This window comes from Anas acuta, chromosome 2 (genome assembly GCF_963932015.1).
Source record: "Anas acuta chromosome 2, bAnaAcu1.1, whole genome shotgun sequence".
Classification (NCBI taxonomy): Eukaryota; Metazoa; Chordata; class Aves; order Anseriformes; family Anatidae; genus Anas; species Anas acuta.
Window position 1 is genome coordinate 135764479 of NC_088980.1, and position 22385 is coordinate 135786863.

General features: G+C 43.6%; 1 protein-coding gene across 1 annotated transcript; it reads left to right on the plus strand.

Annotated features, from left to right (window-relative positions):
* Positions 1–13828: 13828 nt before the first annotated feature.
* KCNS2 (potassium voltage-gated channel modifier subfamily S member 2) lies at positions 13829–21180 on the plus strand. The gene is made up of 2 exons (XM_068672341.1): positions 13829–14119; positions 15014–21180. Exon 2 carries the CDS (start codon positions 15051–15053, stop codon positions 16482–16484), a length of 1434 nt encoding a protein of 477 aa, XP_068528442.1. The 5' UTR covers positions 13829–14119; positions 15014–15050; the 3' UTR covers positions 16485–21180.
* Positions 21181–22385: the final 1205 nt, after the last annotated feature.

Here is a 22385-nt window from a genome sequence, read left to right on the forward strand (position 1 = left end):
TTAATGGCCCTTCACTGGATAAACTCTATTATTTCCAGGTCTTTCTTATACTTGGGAGCCCAGAGCTTAGCACAGCACTCCGTATGTGTCCCCCCAGTGCTGCGCAGAGAGGGGAAGGATCCCCTCCCTTGATGTGCTAGCCATGTGCCACCTAGCACAGCCCAGATCTGGGTCTGGCTGGGCCTTTTCTGCCAAGCTGCTCTCCAGGCAGTCAGCCCCCAGCCTGAGCTGTAGCAGACCATTGGTCTGGGGCAATATTTAAAACCCATTGGAAATAAAGGAAGAATCTCATTTCTGTGCCCTTTTACATGTAGACGGTGAGGCTGTTCCATAGGGAAACCTTCTTCCCTTCTTCCCTCTCCCTTGAGAACTGGGCAAGCAGCAGAGGAGATTACAGCTAGCTGCTGGAAAAGTACTTTTAATGGTAAAGAAAGTAAAGCAATGGAAAATCATGCAAGGAGATTATTAAAAGACTGTCACTTAGACAAGTACCTAACAGGAATATATTAAGCCTAAATGATACTGCACTCAAGCAGAGGACTGGATTAAATGAACTTTCAAAGCCTTGCCATGGATCTCAGCTAATTCTCTATATGAAAATAACGGCCTGAATATTAGAAAACAAAACAAACAAAGAACAACCCAACCCAAAACACTGTTATTCTAAGTATGGCACCTATCATCTGACACAGCACTGAAACTCAGCTACTTATTCCCCAAAAGTCATTTTATGGTCTTCTCCTCTGCAGTATCCCAATGTTCTGCAAACACTGATCATTTATCTTCCCAGGGCTCCTGAATACAAGGAGGAAACATTAACTTCCTTGTTTACCCATAGTAGCTGAGGTGTAAAGAAATAAAAGTCAAAATTGTTAAAAGAAACCATAACTTTGGTTTCTGACTTGAGGTGCTTAAAAGAAGAGATTTTTTTTTTTTCAGGATCTACAACATATCTTCAAAGCACAGCTCCCATAATAGTGAGAATTCACCATATCCCAAACCAGGTTCCAGCTGACAGGGTTTCCAGAAAATCAGTTAACATCTGTGAAAAGTTTTGAGTTGAGTGTCTAGCCCAGCATTTCATAGGAATGATGTTCAAGATAATAACAACAAAATCCATAATAGCAACAAAATCCAATACCAGGACAACACTCAGTTTCCCAAACCACAGTACAATCCTTTCCTATCTTGAAATCCTCTGCCATCACCCTCCAAATTCCAGTTTCTGCAATGAGGTAACCATGATTCATCCCACAGCAGGTCCATCCTGTGCAGTGAGGAAAGAAAAAAAAAACAAAAAGGCTGTGGTCATGCAATTAGAAATTGGATGACAATACACAGAGTGGACCTGAATTATGGCAACTTTAGTTCTGGCATTCTCTGTCCTGGCTTAACAATTATGGTGTTCTTTTATGGGTTTATTTTTTTACTGTTTCAAGTAGTTTCTTAGGTTTTTACAAAACCTAACTGGAAAGACAAATTCATCATATGGAACCAGCTGATCCACAGCTGGGTAAACAGCAGAACTGAACCTTTTCTATCCTCCATGCTGCTCAGTGGTCTGTGGAGATACACTGGCAGAGCTGCTAATAATGATAGGCTGTTATCTTCAGATGGTTTTTGCATTTGCATATTTTCAGATGTGGCTTTGGCATTCCAGAAGGAACTAGTGATATGTCTTCTTTTCTTGAAAAATATTCCTCCAAAAAGTTTACATCTCCTTCTGTCACTCCAGATTGTTTCCTTCAGGTTTTGTTAATTTTGTAGGTGTAATGGTATGCTGGCTGCCCTGCAGTTATAAAAAAAAAATCAGACCCGTATTGTTAAAAGAAGGTCAGTTGGCACATTTGTCTGCATCAATGTCAGGGACAGAAAACACACTGTGGACTTCTAACTGGGTAGGAAACCTTGTTACCTTCCTCCTGAAGCTGTGCATGGTTCCTGTGCTGATTTCTGAACCCAAAGAAAAGTTGACAGCATAGATCTCACTTCTGATCTTCCACAGGTTTTATATACATCCAATTACACTGACTCCTGTATAGTTGTTTCCAGATAAGTAACACCAGCAAGTAACGATAGTGTTATATAAATACATTTTATCATCTAAGTCTGACTGCTTTCCCCTGTTAAAAATTCAAGAATGATCTAGTACATATGTCTACACATAAAGGCACAATTAATTTCTTCTTGGCAATGGAAATCTCTTACCTCAATCAAAGTCAACATAGAGGCACTAATAAAACAATTAGATTTGAAGTACCTCTGATTGTTTAATAACTTTAGACCTGCATACAAATGAGTCTTCCAGCTTTAAATATATAGAATGACTGAAAAAGTCTAATGCGTTTCCCTGCAGAGGAAAAGAAGCCAAGGCTGGAAGGATTGCATTTGGGATGTAGAAGCAAGAACCATGGAACCACTCATCCAAATTAAATGACTTTATTATTAATATCACTCAGAAGCTGTGTGAAAGAAAACAAGCTGAAAGGATATATTTAAACATGCCAAATGTGTTAGAGATATCTTACATGCATTTCACTGTCCTCAGGTATGCACTAATTGGCTTGTATTTAGGGCTAGCTGACCTGCAAAGCACTTTAGTCAGTATGCTGGGAAGCCAGAAGAACATATCAGAGAAAAAAAGGACATATTTTTGCCATGATCAGTGCTACTTACAAACGCAGTGACTTACAGCATAAATCTGGGGAACATTAGATTGCTACTATTACATTAGTTTCTTTCTAATGACTGGGCAAAATCCCCAAATGACACAACTCTTCAGGAAGTCTTTGAGCCAAGCTGAGCTGATGTAGCCCATGAAAGAGCAACAACAAGAAAAGGGGCCAAAATCGAATGTCATTGATAAGGCTCAGTGATAGGGCAGGAACATCAGTCCTTGACCAGTAATAAATAAAGCACAGTCAGTTTGTATTTGAAACGCATCCCTCCTAGCTGATAGCCATGCGATGTACCTTTGTTCATGTATATAATATCAAACATGCTAGTTCTGCTGTTCCACTAATGATGCTTGATCTGTAATTTAGGCCTCCTGTTTGCTCAACAAAAGAACAAAAGCCCCAACTCTCAGCCTTTCCTCCTGTGTCAGGTGCTCCAGTCCCTTAAACATCCTAATGGCCCTTCACTGAACTGGCTGTAGTTATGTCCACGTCCCTGGTACTGGGGAGCCCAGACCTGCCTGACTGCTCCCCTGAGGAAGACTTTGCTGTCCTGGTCTGTTCCGTCCTGTTCCAGGTTCTCATTCTGCACCCAGACAAACACAAAATGAATGTCTTTGACTTTGGGAAATAGTTAGCTTCTTCTACATGTTTACTCTTTATTCCTTTCACAGGTAGAGAGTTGTAAGTCTTCCTGAAAATCACCAGGTGGGATAAATTCCCTTGGAAAAGAGAAGGCCAAAGCAACATACCTGTGTTGAAGGTAGGCGTGCCAGCTGCTTGTAGTTGAGCTGATGTTAGCTTTAACGAGTGGTCACAGCACTGTGGTCACATTTACACAGATTTGAGTATAAAACAGCAATTTAAGTACTGTTCTGGGAATGTATACGAGTTGCCAACATATGCTGAAGTCCAGCCTGGTCTGCATGCTGTTATTATCCATAAGAGCCAGAGGACAGTGTGGGAAGGCCTCTCTGCACAGTAATCCCATATCCATTTGGCTGTGTAGGCAAGCTCCTTGTGTCTTATTTCTTCTTCTGACCTATACTCTTGGGAAAACCTCCAGGAAAAGCCCATGTCCTGCACAGGGAAGCCTCACCGCTATTGTCCCTCCATCTTTCCAAGGTTGTGTCTCTGATACAAATCTACCCAGATTAACACAGGAATTTAGCGAGGGGAAATGGATCTGTAGATAAGAGAAATTTTCCTGGCTTAGCTGTTTGGCTACATTGCAGTAAGAATACCTATCTAGAAAGCGTTTCCTGTTACTAAAGGCATCATTGAGGAATGTTTAATTCTTAGCAGAACTGCAGTCCTTGTTCTACACAATCCAGATGATATAAATAAATAAACCATGAAATGTTCAGAGAAGACAAATCACCAGTCCATCAAAATGCCTGATAAATTAGTTCAACAGACTGGACTACAGGCATGTTCAATGAATCATCATCACCGAGAGTAAATAAATTCAGATTAAGAAAAACTTGATTGAATCATGCTGAAGTTTGGCACTTAACAAAATAGATCAGTCTGAAGTCTTGCATTAGGAACACATAATCTCTTAAGATTTATGAGTGTTATTGCACACCACATATGTTTCTAGGTTACTGTTTGCTGTGTTGAGAACTGGATGCTCTGAGCATTTGCCTGCTATTACACATCTTAAACTCCAAGAAACTGTTCTCCTTGCTCTCCTCTTTGGGGTACAGAATGAACTTTTACAGTAGTAAACTTCCTGATTGCTTCCTTTCCCCCAGTCAAATTCCCAGTCTCTCCCAGACAATTTTTGGTTCCATCTGATTATTTAATGCTGTTTGCTAACAAATCTGCAGCATGTTGCCACATAGCCAAAATGTGAATGGACTGCGAGCTGAACTCAGTCACTTTGGTTCAGCCAGTGGAAAGAATCCTCAGCTTTTTTAATCCAGTGACACAATCCCCAGACACTGGTCATTTCATTAATCTTTTTTTGGTAGCTGTATATTAGGAACAACACATGTCCATGGAAATCTTCTAAACCACAAATCAAGACAAGAAATGTCCACTTTTTTATCAATAATTACTTTTGTTTAATGTTTATGTTATGGCAATATCCAAAGGTCACAATTGGGGTGGAAATCCAGATGTGCTGACTGCTGTGGAGATGGGAAGGTAAAGCCCTTTACAAAGCAAATTTAAAAATCATAAACACTTGCAAATCTGATGGCAAGTTTTTCTTTGGTGTAATAGCATATAAACCTCAAATATCTTTGCATTTAAGGTTTTCATTGTGCTGCAGATATTGGCTGGGGATAGAGTTAGTATTATCAGCCTTATTATATGTACCAAGAGGTATAATATGCAGTTTGAGTTCCAGACTAACACTGTGGGGGACTCTCCTCTCAGCCTTAGATAACAATCATATTTTACAGAATGCTTGAAAGAGCAAACTGGGATTTACAGCTAGCATTAGGGATTGTGGGTTGACATTGTCAGAAGTTGATATTTATAACCTGAGTGTTATCACACAGGCAACAAAGCCTCATGTCTTTATCCAAGTAACCAGGTGCATTTTCATCTGGAAATACTGATCTTCCCCATACCCTCCAACTCACATTTTAGTGAAGGAAGTGACAGAGTCTTTGGAGGGCCCAAAACTGCATTCCAAGAGGATGCAGGATAATATGGCAGAATTTTAAGTATGTTCAGTGCAAATCAAAGTGTGATCAGCATAAGCAACCTCTAAAGCTACAGAAATAAACAAAAACTCATAAATACTAATTTTGTACCAAAGCCCTGTCCTAAAGACTAATTAATATTGATGGATACCATAAACATTGCAGATACACACATACAAATATACACAGATGCATACACACTAATAATATTTGTTGTATTATGACCCGCTTCTGAAATAAGATGAGTTTCTTCTGAAATACAGAAGTAATATTCACCAAAGCAAACATTTCCTTGGTTACCGTGATGCTCTGCCCATCTGTAGGGCAGACAGGACCGCTGTACAAAGCAGCCTCTTCTGCTGGCTGCAGGATATGGCTCGGTCAGATGTTCTCTGTCTACTGACATGATCTGTGTGATGCTCAGTTAACACTTTAAATCAACCCCAACAACACTGAGAGCTACCCTAACTACCCTACTACTGAGTACAAACCCTACTACCATGCCTTGTCTGGCTGAGGTACGTCTGAGCAAATATTTTGTCCAAGGAACTGCAGAGCAACAATCTGCAGAGCATGAATCTATGACAAGTTCTCTCTGGAAAATGTGGCCCAAGGTGGGACACGCAAAAGGAAGCGTGGCTAGTGTGTGCACTTGGCAGGGGGACTGGGGAAAAGTGAAGGGAAGAACAAGGAGCAAACTGGAAGGGAAGAAGAACTCCTGTAAGAGTGGAACAAGTACCGCTGCATCTCAAACAGCTCTCATTCCCAGACACAGCAGCAATTCATCTGCTCTACTTGGGGCAGATTGTGTGAGTCACAAATAGGATTTCACAGCCAGCAGCAAACTTGTGAGCCATAAAACCCACTCCCTACAATTACAAAGTGATCACCTCACAGTGATGTTGTAAGGCCTGATCAACTTATATTTATATAGCACTTGGAGATCCTTAGATGAAAGTCGCTATAAAAAGCTAAGGATTTTTCATAGTGTTCATAGACCACCTGCTCAGACCAGAAGCATTCACTTTTAACATTGCTTGAGCCAGCTACCAATCTGATATCTCCACGGGAATTTCCTAAAACAGATGTGGCTGTCACATTTAATCTCTCTTTTACTAGGAACTCTGAGAAAAAGGAACTCCTGGAAAAGGAAATAAAACAAATCGCATTAAAACTGATGGTGAGAAGAAGCCCCGTAATTCTGTTCCCACAGCTCATGGATTCTCCATCTGTACCTTTCAGAAAGCTGCCATTAGTGACTAACTCCACTAGCTCCACAAATTAGACCTGACCTAGATTCACTGAAGTCTTTGTTCAGCAGCTGGTTAGTGTAATGTTCTGACTGCAGCAAAGTTCAGAATTGCTCTACAAAGCAGTGGTTTGAAAAGAAAAACAAATAAAATGGAATTCATGTTTCCCTGTGCTCACAACACGCTAGCCCCACTCGACTTTATACCAAATGTATGTCAGTGAGCTGAGTGGTGAGGTTTAAATGACTGCAGTATTCTCATAACTCCATAGCATGCTCTTGAAAAAAAATACTGCATTATTTCCTCTTACTCTTTATTATAGAAATAACAAACTCCAGGAGACCAAAGAAAAGCATGGTTCTGAAAACCAGAGGTGGTTATAATTAAGCATATCGTTAAGTGCTTTGTTGAATTAAGGTTAAAAAATCTGAAGTTTAAAATCATGTTAGCAAAGGATAAAACAGTTCAGAGGGTTTTTTAAAATCTGATCTGAACCATATGAAACTTTTCTGAGCATGGATCTGGACTGGCATCCCTTCAAAATAAGGTTTCCCATGATGTTTTGGACTTTCTGCATTGTGTGTAGAAACTGAGCACAGATGTCCTGACATGTTTCAGAGACTTTAAAACCTTTTGTTTCACGATAACAGTGGGAAACATTAATTAGAATCTTATTTAGTGATCCAGTTTGGTGGTGTTTTTGTTTTGTTTTCTTTTTGAATTGGCTTGCTCTTATTTTAAATGTAATCCAAAAATATCAAAATGAATCCAAAGGAAATAGCTTCTTGATCCTTCATCCACTAGTGAGAGATTTCTTAAATATTCTTTGGAATATTTGGAGAGATAGAAGAATGTGCAAACTCCCAATCACACCCTCAGATGGGCAAGTCAAACCTTTAGGATAAATGACAGCCCAAACTGCATTTGAGATACATTTCAGGAAAGGCACTACTGTGGTAGAGTTACAGGGGGTGAATCGGAGATGGACCATTGCTGCAAACAGTTCATTATTGTTACTGAAGGGGCAGGGGGTGCTGTCCCATTCGATATGGTCACATAAGCTTTAAGCAGGCTATGGAAAAGTTCTTAAATTCTGTTTGCTGTGTAGGCAGTTATTAGAAAGTAAATGTTTGAAGTTGACTCTGTTTTCCACTAAGCAGAATTTTTTTAATAGTCTGTAGCAATCGCAATATGGCTCTGTGTGTCACGAAATATTTCTCTTTCTGCTTTAGTCTGTTACTAAAAGAGGAGCAATCGCTGAAGGCAATACCATTAGAGAAACATATCTTGTTGGCTGAGCACAATGGTTACTTATCTCCTAGACAGTGCCCTTCCAGGCTGTGTGCTACAGACAGCTCAAGGAGAGAGAGATTTGTCTTAAATAGCCAGCTGGCAAATTTTGCACGTGGTGGTTTATGAGGCAGTGGTGAATGGTCCACAGGACAGAAACTGGGAGAGAGTATTCACAGCAGCTGTCCTGGGAAGCTTCGGGAAGCTGGCATGTGGGACGAGCCTTTCACTCACTCCCTTTTGGCAAGGCTGGGCAGTGAGGATGTACATGTCCCTTTCTCGTCAGGCAGTTACTTCTTTAGTCACCCAGGGCCCTTCACCTTCTTCTCCGTCAGGATGATTTTGGAGGCAACCCTTGCTCTTCTCTTGGTGAAGCAGCTGGTGCAACCTAAATAGAGACTGAAGAACTGCAAACTCCAGAGGTCATGATGTACCAGCTCAATCCCTTTCAAGGACTATGAAGATAAAGCAAAGTCTCTGATTCTGGGTAGCTTCATAAAGAGCAGAAAATGCTGGGATTTCATACTGAATAAGCTGAGAGCCATGAGCAGGAGACAGGAACCAGCAGCTTCTGATTCTGTGCTGAGATGGACAAAGGTTAGAGGTAGAAGTGCAGGAGCCTCTGATGGTCCTCTGTGATCAGAGCTGGGTCCCAACACTTGTTATCTCCCAAAAATCTTTCTACCCAAATCTCTATGACCTCAACCACAGAGGCATCCAAGGACCTAGGTGAGCATTCTCTCAAGGCAGCATTTGGTCTCTCCCTCTTTCCTAGGAAACAGAATTGACCTACAAGGGCCCAACTGACACCAAACAAAATGGGCAGCTCTTCTATTGTGTCTGTCTTGAGATAATTCTTCCTTCTCATGGGAATTAAGGGTGTTACAGAGGACAGAAAGCATGTGTCTTTGAGGCTATACAGTGGATAATGTAGTGGGCCACTTAGGGCACTCAGAAGGAAACAGTGCCTCAGTCCAGGAACATTGCACCCCTATCTGCCTTGCTCCATCCATATGGGGCAGAAATTACAGGCTGCTCACAGTCGTTTACCTTCTTTGTTTCCAAAATTGCAGCTTTCAGGTGACACCTAGTCAAAATAAAAACACAACGTGAGTCACTGATAGGAAATAACAGTGCAGGCGAATGCAGATTTTGCCAGGTTTTATGTGGCAGATTAAAGAGTAGCTCTGGGACTTCCAGCAGGCAGAGGTTAGGGAGACACTACCTGCAGCATCAGGCCGTTGGGGTAGCTAGTGAGGGATCATGGTGGCAACCCAGGTGTGGCACATGTATTTTCTGCTCTCCCTCTGCAGAAACACTTTTGCAACGTGCAGGGAATGTCACTCCTGTGCCTGCTTTCCACTCCCTATCATAGAACAGAGTCATACCATAGAACAGCTTGGGTTGGAAGGGACCTTAAAATCCATTTAGTTCCATCCCCCTGTCATGTGCAGGGACACCTCCCACCAGCCCAGGCTGCCCAAAGCCCCATCCAGCCTGGCCTTGAGCACCTCCAGGGATGGGGCATCCACAGCTTCTCTGGGCAGCCTGTGCCAGGGCCTCACCACCCTCTGAGTGAAAAGTTTCCTCCTAACATCTAATCTAAATCTTGGACTTCTCCCAGTGCATCATCTTAAATCTAAACCTGCAGTCCTGAAAACCCTTTTTCCCTGTTGCTTATTGCTACTGGAAATAGTTTACAGTTCCAAAGTACAACCATGTCTCTCCTTTAACATAGAATACCTACGGTACAGATACCTACACCTGAGCTAGGCATTGGTTATATATACACTCACAACTGGTGTGGCTCATTCAGAGCAGCTCAATAAAATGAAAAAACTTGGTGCTGAGGATATTATGTGCAAGCCATAGATGATTCAGGGGCTATCTGGAGTAGCTCTAGGTTAGTCTTGTGGACCGAATATTCATTTGTGTTGGACTGCATTAGACATACTCCTGCAGCTCAGCTTTTGGGACATTTTTATCCAAAAGGAGTGCAGTTCTCAGCCTCAGTGTAAACCAAATCATAGCACTGAAGCCAATCAGGAGGATTACTTCAAAAGCAGAACCTTAATCCCAAGCAGAATGCTCGTGTAAACATACCCACTGCAGGCTCCTCTAATATTTTTCAGTCGGGTTTGTAGGCTTGGTTCATTCAACCCATCTCAGACTCCAGTTTTCAGTAGGGGACAAAAAGCTGAAATTCCACAGGCTGTACTAAGTGGAAGCCAGAGATCCTTTCTTGCCTTGCACTCCATGACTCCAGGGTATGGTGATTTCCCTGAGGAAGACAGCGCTGCCTGCCCACAGGGCTTGCAAAGGTAAATATTATCAAGTGTCCCTTGTAGTCAAGCATCAGGTGCTGCGGGCACAGCGGTGACTAAGCAGGTCAAGTCTCAACAAAAGGCAGGGGACAGCAGAGTCATCACAGCAAACCTTCATTGCTCATGCAGTCTGAGCACCGCAAATGATCGGGATTTGCCACTGTAGAGCCGCTGTCAGGCAAAATGAAATGCAGGCTGCGTGGTTCATTTCCTTCGGCGGCCAGATGGCCTTTCTGTGGTCCACAGGAGTTTCACTTTGTCACATCAGAGGTTTGTTTTCAGACATCACTGCCACTGCCTTGTGAACTTCGAGCTTAGTAATGCATTTGACTCACCTCCCTCCCCAGCTTTATACTGCAAATGCCACAACAGCTCACAGAAAGCCTTTGCCTCCCAAGGAAAGCAGGACTGCCTGTCAGGACACTTACATAATGAGCAGGTTCATGAGCAAATGGCACTGCACTTCTGCCCGGGGCTACAGGAGGGAGGCTTGACATCGTTCTTCCAAGAACAGCTGAAAGATCCTACAGATGGGCTAGACTTGGCTTCCTTAAAACTTCAGTTCAAAAAAGCTGGCCACAGATCATCAGCAGCTAAAAGTTATGAGATTGGCCACCTTGCTGACATGAGAGGGTAAGAGCAAGGCGGATTTGGACCAAACCTTCCTCTTCATACCTCCTGTCAGATAGGGGCTCTGCCAATTCTGGCTGTACTCACATCATCTGTGTAAGAATCCAGAGAGGGATGAAATTGTTTAAATCCCTCATCAACTTACTCATTCTTTTTGCCTTGGCAATATTCTGTAACAGTCCTTTTCCAGTATTTAAATGAGCATTATGTGCAAAAATATATACGTAAATAAATATTTATAAATATATTTACCAGTTGGCCACAGTCAATGGTCGAGGTAGGAGGAATGATGTCAAGAAAAGATCTTAGCTTTGCTCCCAGCTGTCTGTGAGGCTTTGCAAAGAAAATCAGATTGTGTCTATTGATCTTTAATACATCAAGACTCCAGGATTTTCCAATCTATCTGGCGCAAAAGGAACTGGTCAGCAAGAACGTAAGTTTCAGTCTGGTTCCAGGACCAAAGGGGGATGATCTTCCAGTAAATCTTAATTTCAGACTTCCCACCTCCAGCCTAATAGATGTTTGTGGCCTTACGTCCAAAGTGAATCTATCCACCAGCCAGTGGAAGTGCTGATTAAAACACTGACTTAGGTCCAATATCTTCATTTAGATCCTATTCAATATTTAATTAAGGCTGCAGAAGGAGCCGTTTCACTTCTTCCAAAGCTGACAAGGCACCCAGGTTATCAGTGCCACACGCCCCTGTCAGCATTAAACTCCCTGCAGGGTAGTGCAGGTGTGGGGCTGCCAACAGGGCCGGACGGGGACATGGGCAACGTGTCCAGGTGGCAGCTTCCTACCCCCAGTTTGTTGCCAGAATGGCAATAATTCCCCATTTTGTCACAGTTTGGGTCGCTACAAGTCCAAGGCAGGGCATATAGCCATAGGAAGCACGCCACAGGAGTCCCAGCCAGGCACCAGCACCTTCATGCCTTCACATAGCGCTGGCATTTTCTCTTGTTCCTTAAATAACATGGTACCATGTGTATCAATAAAACAGACCCCGTCCCTCTCACACAGTCTCAAACAGCTTATGCCAATTCAAAGCCATTTTTTTTGTATTTATTTGATTTATTACTAGTCCTTCCTGAACATCACTCTTTTCCAATACATCACTAGCTCATCTTCAGAAAAAAAATGAGATATCTGCTTCCTTTTGACATACCAAAGTGGATCATTTGCCTTAGATTCCACCAATGTGAGCGTGTCTGCAGTGATTTGTCCTGTTCTTAGGGCTGGAAAAGGCAAAAGCACTGTGTCAGCGATAGCGGGTGGCTGTGGAGCAGAATGCATGCCTTGCAGGAACGTTCAGATCAATTTTGGATTACTACCTTGGGTGTTAGCAGCATCTTAGCCTTATTATGAAAATGCTCTGGCTGAGCCAATTAGCCCTAATTACAGGAGCGGCTATATTAGCCTTGGAGGAGTTGTAGCCTTACACAGTGATATTACTTTGATCTTTAAGTTATTTCCAGCATCTCTGCATGAACTTCGCTGTGCCATTTAATGAGAAAATACAGAAATATCCCAGGTTAGAAATGGAGAGTGACCGGTGACTTTTCCAGGGAAAGGATAAGAACAGAGGTGGATAAATGCATTTCCTGAAATGAGTATGAGGCTGCCTACATATATATATATATAATTTTTTTTGTAGCCAAGTAGCTTAAAAGGAGAGGACACTGCAAAAGCTTGAAAATCCTCTAAGCATATCTCCACTCAATTTATTCTAAAGCAGCATTAGGGGGCAAAAAATCTAATTTAAAACTAAGAAAGAAAGTAATGAAAAATACATCTTTTTCAAATTCAATATGTTTCAAGCCCCGCGAGATATCTAGGATAGTGCAGAGCTAGTGAAAAGACGTTGCTTGAATGCACTGTCAGCAGTAGCTCACTATTCCTTGCAACATCACTAAGGAACATGAGTTATTTTTGTTCTAATGGTGAGTGGGAAACTGAAGCAGAGAAGTTTTGTGATTTAGCCAAGCCCTGGGGAGCAAGGGGGGGACATACAGCTCAGAAAGCCCAATGTGGTGGTACCCAGCCCTGTGTCCTGCCATCCCTGCCCCTGGGCATTAAGAGCCGGTATAATCAGTGCTACCCCAGTGACAGGTTAATCAGCCCTGAGACGAGGAGGCTGTCACACACGGACTTAACTGTGCAGCCGATGGGAAGCAGGAGAGGTTCGTGAAATGCCACCGGGCATGCGGTGAAGCCTGCTGGGACCCAGAGCCCAGCCCTGGGGCATCTACAGCAAAAGGAGGGACACCCAGGGGAGAGGGGGGGCAGCAGGACAGCCTCCATCCCAGGCACCCACCAGCAGGAGAGCCAAACATCAGCCAGGAGAAGGCAAGCAGGGGCAGTGCCTGCAAGAAGCAGCATCCCTGGGGGGCTGAGGGTGCTGTGGCCCTGTGGGAGTGTCCCCTGAGGCGTGGGGCTCCAGCCACATACAGTGTCAGTGGGACACGGTGGGGTGCTGATGGCATCCCATGTAGGAGGTCTGAGCAGGCTCTGGAGACCCAGCTGATGGCAGACACCATCACTGACCTGTCCCACCCCATATCTGTTTGAAGTTAATTGGGCTCTTACAGGGCTGTGCTTTAATACCAGGGGGTGTCTTGCGGGTGGGGCTCAAGGGAATGGCCTCAAGTTGCACCAGGGGAGGTTCAGGGTGGAAATGAGGAGACATTTCTGTCAGAAAGAGCAGCCAGGCACTGGGACGGGGTGCCCAGGGAGGTGGTGGAGTCCCCGTCCCTGGGGGTGCTCAAGGAGAGGTTGGACGTGGTGCTTGGGGACATGGTTCAGTGGTGACATTGGTGGCAGGGGGATGGTTGGACCAGGTGATCTCGGAGATCTCCCCAGCCTCAACGACCGATCCCGATGCCTCCTGGGGCTGAGCTCCAACCCCAGCCACAGGCGGTGGGCGGCGGCCAGAGGGGGCGAGGCACACCCGTACCCCAAGGCACTGTGTGTGTGTGTGTGTGTGTGTGTGTAGGGACGGGGTTTGGGGGGGGAGGCTGCAGAAGACCTCCCCCCGTCCCCACAGCCGGCCAGGCAGCCTCACACCCACCCCCCCGCCCAGGGGCGGCTGCGCCATGCCGCCCCTCCCCAGGCGGTGAGGTCGGAGCGGCGGGGAAGAAGGGAGGAGAGGGCGGCCCCCGCGGGGGGTCGTCGCCATGACGAGAGGCAGCGCCGCCGCCGCCGCTGTCCCTTCAGCACCGCGGCGGGAGGAGGAGGCGGCGATGGCGGGACGCGGGCGGGGGCCGTCAGGGCGCCGCGGCCGCTGAGGGAGCACGGTAGGGAGGGAGCCCCCAAAATGGGGTTAATGGGGGCGGTGGGGACCAGGGGGGGAAGGAGAGGTGCGGGGGGTGAGGAGGGAGAGGGAGGTGTGGGGGGAAAGGGGGTGGTAGGGGAAAGGGGCTGCGGGAGAGCGGGGAGCGGAGACAAAGGGGGAGCCCCGGGGGGCTTCGGTGGGAGAGGGAAGGGGAAGGGGAGGGAAGGGGGAGAGGGGGGGAAAGGTAAAGGGAAGGAGAGGGAGGAAAAAAGGGGAAATGAAAGGGGAGAAAGAGAGGGGTGAATGAGAGAGAGATGGGGGGAGATGGAAGGAAGAGATGAAAGAAAAAGAGAAGGAGATGAAAGACGGATGAAAGAGAAAGAGGAGGAAAGAAGGAAGGAAGGAAAGAAAGATGGAGAGGAAAGGAGAGGAAAAAGAGAAAGATGAAAGGAAAGAAAGACAAAGATGAAAGGAAAGAAAGAAAAAGATGAAAGAAGAAAGAAAGAGAAAGAGAAAAATGAAAGAAAGGAAAGAAATTGGAAGGAAGGAAGGAGGGAAGGAAGGAAGGAAGGAAGGAAGGAAGGAAGGAAGGAAGGAAGGAAGGAAGGAAGGAAGGAAGGAAGGAAGGAAGGAAGGAAGGAAGGAAGGAAAGAGAAAGAAAGAAAGAAAAAGAAAGAAAGAAAGAAAGAAAGAAAGAAAGAAAGAAAGAAAGAAAGAAAGAAAGAAAGAAAGAAAGAAAGAAAGAAAGAAAGAAAGAAAGAAAGAAAGAAAGAAAGAAAGAAAGAAAGAAAGAAAGAAAATAATAAGAGAGAAAGAAAATAGCTGAGAAAGAAAGGATGAATAAAAGAGAAAGTCAATGGGTGAACATGCTGTAGATTTGCCCATTCTGCTGATTTTTTGTGCAATTGTATCCTAGGTTTTTACTCCCTGTACCCCCCTGGAAGGAGCTCACTATGACAGGGCAGAGTTTGAAGGCTTTATCTGAGGCAAATTTCGAAGACAATGAGATCAGCATCAACGTTGGAGGCTTTAAGAAAAAGATGAGATCCAACACATTGCTAAGGTTCCCCGAGACCAGACTGGGCAAACTGCTGAGCTGCCACTCAAAGGAGTCGATACTGGAGCTCTGCGACGACTATGATGACACCAAGAACGAATTTTATTTTGACAGGAACCCTGAGCTCTTCCCTTACGTGCTACACTTTTATAACACTGGCAAGCTCCATGTGATGGGTGAACTCTGTGTGTTTTCTTTCAGCCAGGAGATTGAATACTGGGGAATCAATGAATTCTTTATAGACTCATGCTGCAGTTACAGCTACCATGGGAGGAAAATGGAGCCAGACCAAGAGAAATGGGAGGAACAAAGTGACCAGGAAAGTACCACATCGTCTTTTGATGAGATCTTGGCATTCTACAACGATGCCTCAAAGTTTGACAAACAACCCTTTGGAAACATCAGGAGGCAGCTCTGGCTGGCTTTGGATAACCCTGGCTACTCAGTCTTAAGCCGAATCTTCAGTGTCCTTTCAATAGTGGTGGTGCTGGGCTCCATCGTGACCATGTGCCTGAACAGCCTCCCAGACTTTCAGATTGTTGACAGCAACGGGACCCCCGAGGAGGACCCTCGCTTTGAAATCGTGGAACACTTTGGTATTGCATGGTTCACTTTTGAACTGGTGGCGAGATTTGCAGTAGCTCCTGACTTTTTAAAATTTTTCAAGCATGCCCTGAATTTGATTGACCTAATGTCTATCCTACCATTTTATATTACCTTAATTGTCAACTTGGTGGTGGAAAGTAGTCCGACCTTGGCAAATTTAGGCAGGGTTGCACAAGTCCTGAGACTCATGAGGATCTTTCGCATCTTAAAGCTTGCTAGACACTCAACAGGTCTCAGGTCTCTTGGAGCCACCCTGAAGTATAGCTACAGAGAGGTAGGGCTTCTTTTACTTTACCTCTCTGTTGGCATCTCCATTTTCTCAGTTGTGGCTTACACCATTGAAAAAGAAGAGAACGAGGGGTTAGCCACCATCCCTGCTTGTTGGTGGTGGGCTACGGTTAGCATGACCACAGTTGGCTACGGGGATGTTGTGCCAGGGAGCACTGCTGGCAAGTTGACGGCATCTGCATGCATCCTAGCCGGTATCCTAGTGGTAGTGCTTCCCATTACACTGATCTTCAATAAATTCTCCCACTTCTACAGGCGTCAGAAGCAGTTAGAGAGTGCCATGAGAAGCTGTGATTTTGGCGATGGCATGAAAGAAGTTCCATCGGTCAATTTAAGGGACTACTATGCTTATAAAGTTAAATCCCTTATGGCCAGTCTTACCAATATGAGCAGGAGTACCCCCAGTGAGCTGAGCCTGAACGATTCACTGCATTAGTGTACAAGTTTGACAGCAGTTTGCATGAGAGCTATCAAGAGCTATGTTTATGAATGTTTTCTTATTTGTCCTTTTTTTTTTTTTTTTTTTTTTCCCCTAGAGGGTAATGTTGCTGACACTGCACTAACTTTGCACTTGAGAAACTAAAGAAATTTATATTACAAGTTGACAGTTTGCACATCCTCATCCTGTTGCATCGGTACTGAATGCTGACCTTTTCATACAAGTGTTACCACTGCCATGGCATTAGTGCTAGCAGTATAGTGATGATTTGCTACTTTGTGCACTTCCTCATTTGAGCAGAGAAATGAGCGTACCCGAGTGGAATAAAAATTCTCAGCTGTGAAACTAGGGATGAACAAATCACCTATCACCTATACTGGTATCTGTACTAGTTCAAGACCATCACGAGGCAAGTGTAGGACTTCTGATGCATTTTATAACCATTTTTAAAGAATCACCTGTGAATCACTGACATGGGAACACTTTTCCCCTTCTTTCTGACTGGTAATTCTGCTCGTCACGTGTCTGAACACACCTCTGAGCTTCACATTTCAGTGGAAGTTTGCTTACTCTTTAGCACACATGTTAAAAACTGGGTGTTCTTGTTTTGAAATGCTGTGTACAGTAGCATTTTTTAGAAGCTCCTCAGTATAGACCTACCTCTGTTTCCAACATTAGGTCAACACCGAGCCCTCTGGAGAAGCCCAACCCTCATTTTCAGATAGCTGCATATTCAAAGACTTCCTCAAGTGACTGTAGGTGCAGAGGGGCATGAAGACATCTCAGGTTTCTCTTTTCAGAAGGGATGTGCTCACCGCTTGGTTCCAGTGAAATGCTCTGCGTTTCAGCCCATCAAAATGGTTCTGAGATTAGCCACACAAAAACGTGGGTTTTCAACAATTAGGAGCTCCAGTGGAAAATCTGGATTTGTTTAATGAAGAGAAATATTCCCACATGAACAGTACAGGCAGCATTTTAGGAACTGACATTCATATACTGCAAAAAGACTAATTATAAAGTTGCCATATGTGATGCTGAGATACAAAATCTAATTTTATCAGGAAAGCTTGAAAGCAGGTGTTGATGGCAGCCAATTCCATTACGCTTTCTGCCAAGGAAACTCTAAGGGGGAAAAAAAAATACCCTGCAAGTCACATTTTCCCTCTGAAAAGAACTCACAAGTTACAGCTAAGACTGTAAGGGCCTAAGAAAAGAACAGATACAGAAAAAGAGCTTAATACTGCACTCACTGTGGGCAGATCCTCCCACCCGGTTTTGTGACGTAGCCGGTTTAAATCCTCTCAAGGGCTGGCCTGTACTTTTTCAAGTCTTTTTCTTCTAAGAGAGCAGATCATCTGGGTTCTCAAGAGTAACCGTGAATCTGCATAAACTTGTTGTTTGAGTGATCAGCCTTTTCCCTTACGTAATTGTACAGAGATCAAACACTTGTAGCCAACGGGTAGAGCCTTCACATTGCTGGTGTGAGCTCTGCTATGAAACAAACTCCTGGCACTCAGAGGGCAGAGCGGCATTTCTTTTCAAATCCTGCAATTTTTCTGCCCCATTTATTACACATTTTGCTACTTTTTCATTTATATTTTTTCTTGTGAAGACTAGAGATGTTCAGAAAAATTAAAACTGGTTAGGACAGAAAATACTAGAGCTAAATTAGTCCTGTTTGGAAGCCTGTGCTTACATACCATAACAAGGAGTGGCACCCAAAGTAAAGCCACCCAACTGGCAGAATAAAGCAAATATGGTATGGATATATCCTTTTTTTGGACTGTTAGGGGTTGCTGTCTGGTCTGGATCTTTTGGTGGTGGTGTTGTATCAGCTCCACCTAAAACCAGAAAGCTGAGCACCCAGGACCAGATTCCAGTGATCTGTCGAAGGATACACAGTGGGAAATAACTTATACCTCACCCCACTCTCCCCAAAAAATTCCCTTTGAACACCCTCCCCGGAGGTCAGTAAGCCAGGAATTGTGAGGAAAACAGGTCCCTTCTAGACTTACCAAAATAAAATGTGAACAGATTTCAGCATAGCCTGTACAAGCCGTGAAGTCAGTAGGCAAGAAGTTGCTCAGTATCTCCAAATGTCAAAAAGCCTTATCCATGGCCCTGAAGATTGACTTGGATAACACAAATTAGGCATCCAAACTTGAGATTTTTGGCTAAGATTTCTTACTTCTGGAAGGCTGGTTCAAGTTCTTTACTGGGTCTTCACAGGCACAAATACAATTGTCTTGTCCCTTCTTCGTATTGCATGAGTCTAAACTATCATACACCTACAAATACCCACCCAAAACATGGCACAGCACCTGTTGGATTGAAACTCTGTGAAAGAAACAAGAGAAGGAAGAGAAGGGTTTGTGTAGCACATCCACCCACTCCAGGCAGGTTAAATACTGCCAGGGAGGCAAAATCTCCCATTGGTGTCGAGGCCAACACGGCCCCCATCAGGTCTGTTGCTTTGGGGCCTGCAGAGAACCTCGCTCTAAGCAGTGGGTTTATCTCAGTTTCACGAGCAGTAGATTCACGGAGTCCAAAACCAGTGACTTTCAGGGAAGTTATTTGAGGAGACCTGTAAACTTGCCAAAGAGTCACAAATTTCCTCAGCTGTTGTGAGTTTAGCATTGCACAGGTTGATTCCAAACTTTGCAACACATCATTTCAATAACCTATAGCTTACCTTATGTTCTAGATTTATTACTCGTAGGGCTGATGCTCTGTCATTTCTGCAAGTATTGAATGGAATGTGTCCAAATTGCGTTTTACTAAAGAAAATGAAATACCCCAAGGAATTATGACTTTTATTGTACTGGTTGAAAGGAATTTTCATTATTGCTTTTTTATATAAGTGCTTTGGATCAAAGACACTAAATAAATAAAGTACTGAAATTTAATATGTTCTTATTATCATGACAATGACTTTATGCAGGACGCAGGAATTCCCTTCATAAACTTAACCAGCTCCATGTTAGAAGTAGTCAGACGTCGCTCCCACTACTCTGGAAGTGCATTCCAGAGCCGTGCTGCTCTCCAAGGCTTGTGCAACTTTTAGCATAATGTTATTAACAGCTGCTTTATATGAGGCCTTTCTCATGCCAGCACTCTTCTGTAGCTTAAATAATTCCTCTTCCTCCTAGTGGTTGCACACGTGATGTATAGATAGACAGCCATCAGATGCACTTACAGGATTATTTTCTGGGGGTGATACCTGCCAAGATCCTTTTAGCTTTATTTTTGCAAGCCTCCTTCCTCTGATTATCCTAGGGGATGTAGTTTTTTGTTTTTTTTTTCTTTTTTCTTTTTTTCTGCCTTACTTCTGCTTAGATTTAATCTGAGCTGGCACTGCACAGCATTGTATCTTGAATGAGATCACTTTATACACCACTATCAATATTTGCTTAGGCTAACAGAATTTTTCACCAAGGAGGATGACAATTATTCCGAGTAAAGTAATGTCGTTAAGACAATGTCGTTGTCTTAACTCACCAAAATTACCTAGGTGCTAGGTCCAAAATTATGAGGCCCATCCTTCCTGCCATTTTATGAATTAACCTATTGCTAGTGCTTAGTCCAGTCCGTGGTGGAAGTCTTAATTTCTCATTAAACAGACAAATGTTTATATTTTGACAGAAAACTTTAATATCTCAAAAGCTTTTATGAGGAGAAGAGGAGGATTTTTTTGATTAACCAGTACTCACCCCAGGCATTTTAAATCACTGGTTTGTAAGAGCAGGGCATCTTCAGTTATAAAACTACAGGTCAGAATCAAAGTATTGGTGGACTAATTGGCAACTTTCTCCAGTATCTGAAACTTGAACATCATTGTGGTCAACAACCCGATTACTGTGGGTGTGCAGTTCAGTGAAAATGTTGCTCATGGCACGTGCTCCTCCTGCCTGTTGATGGTCAGCTGCTACTGCTCTCCTTGGGCTGAAAGTCCCGAAGTGCTTAAATGAGGATTATGGTAATATTCCAAATGAAGACACTTACTTTATTGCCAGGAATGAACTGTTAGAGAATCTTGATTTCTCGTACAAACCTAGGCTATCATTCAGAGATGTCCCCGAGAAGCAATATGTTGCGTTATTTTCCCAAGATGTAAAATCTATACATAGATTGTGATTAAGCTTTTTATGTGTGTTCGGATTTTGTATTACTGCCTGTTTTACGATTCACATACTTCCATCACTTGCAAATTCTCTCTCACTGCAGACTACCCTACCCGCTTTGAAAGCAGACTGTCTTTTCTTCACATAGCACAGCATGGTCTACTTCATAAGGAAAACTTAAGAACAAAGAACTTTGCATTTAATTTTCCAACTTGAATACCTTTGGTATGGGTACCTTTTTTTTTTTGTACAGGACTTTATGAGATGGCAGCGAACTACAGTATCTGGTGCTCTTTGTACTGCGTTTCTTGTCCCCCTAGTGTGCTACTCACTCGAGATCTCAGCATTGTGCCACCACATGGAAATTAAATGCAAAAAATATGTATATTAACACAGAGATGAAGACTTTATTTACATTTCAGGACATTGTTACTATATATTATAATAAAAGAGAAGCCTTCATTTTCTTGTGAAGACAGGTTTATTTTAAATACAGACATCAAGCTAAATTTCTACTTCATAAATGCAGTAAATTGGGGGGAGGGAGGGGATTGAAACACATTTTTTAGATGAGCAAATAGTATGAGCTTCTTGCTCTCTACCTCACAGATTAGGGACTAAGCGGCATACCAACAGCACTTGTAGGTGCTAAATCAATTTGACACGACCTTTCAACTCTTCCAAACCAAGCCCCGTCCTCGGAGGCCCCAGCTGTGCACATACAAGCAGGAGGAAGCCCCTGGAGTAACTGCTCTTGCTCGTATCCTGTGGTGAGGTGTTGTACCAAAACTAGTCTTTTCTTATAATTTTCTTTTTTTTTGTTGTTTTTTTTTTTTGTTTTCTCCCCAATTTATGCACCTGTCTTCCTCCTTAGTTACACCAGAAATTAATTTTAACTTTTTAACTTCTGTAACTTATTTTTAAGCTGCCCCACTATTTAGGCAGAGCTAGAACAGTATTCCGTATTCCCATCCGGTTTCTGAAGCATCTTTTACAGATTTTTCCTTTTCCTTTTGGGGAAAAAAATAAATAAAAGATAAATAAAAGCACTAAGCTTTTCACCTGAGGATAATCGACAGGGTTTCCAGTGCCACAAGAGGCAAAGCACCAGTTCTCCACCCACTTGATTCGCGGTCATAATGGATTTGCAACTGAGCAACTGCTGAGCTTGTATCGCCCTCATCAAGGTTTGTTAATCTCTTCACCTCTCGTGCATAAAGGGATGGGTCATAAACTGGAAGAGGCAACCTCCAAGCAGTCTCGAAAGTATTTCCCAAAATAGCGCGATGCTGCTGGCCAAGGTCTGGCTCTGGTGCTTATTTCTGCTCCTAGTACAGCAAACGGGGAATCATCTCAGCCTCTGGTTGAGAGTCAGACTGACCTCCCACTAGACAAGGAGCAATTTGTTTGCCTGACATCATCTCACCCCTTTCACACAACCCTAAATCATGGAAGTCTTTGCTTTGATAAACGCGTGCAGCTGGCTGGAGGAGGCAGCGGCACGCAGCCAACCCTTCAACTTCACAGAAGCGTGGAAGAAACATCAGCACCTCCAGCTCTTCTTCCTTCCAAGGTACCAGTGGGGTTTGGCTTCTCACTGAACCCTATTCAGAGATGAACAGGGCTTGGATTTTTTTTTCAGGGATTGGACAAATTCTGCTACAAACCTGCTGATTTGTTCTACTAAGAGTGCTGCTCACTTGCAGATGCCCAGGCCAGTATCTCTTGGTGGTCACCACCAGTGCAGGTGCTCCGCGTGGTGCACGAGTCTGTATTT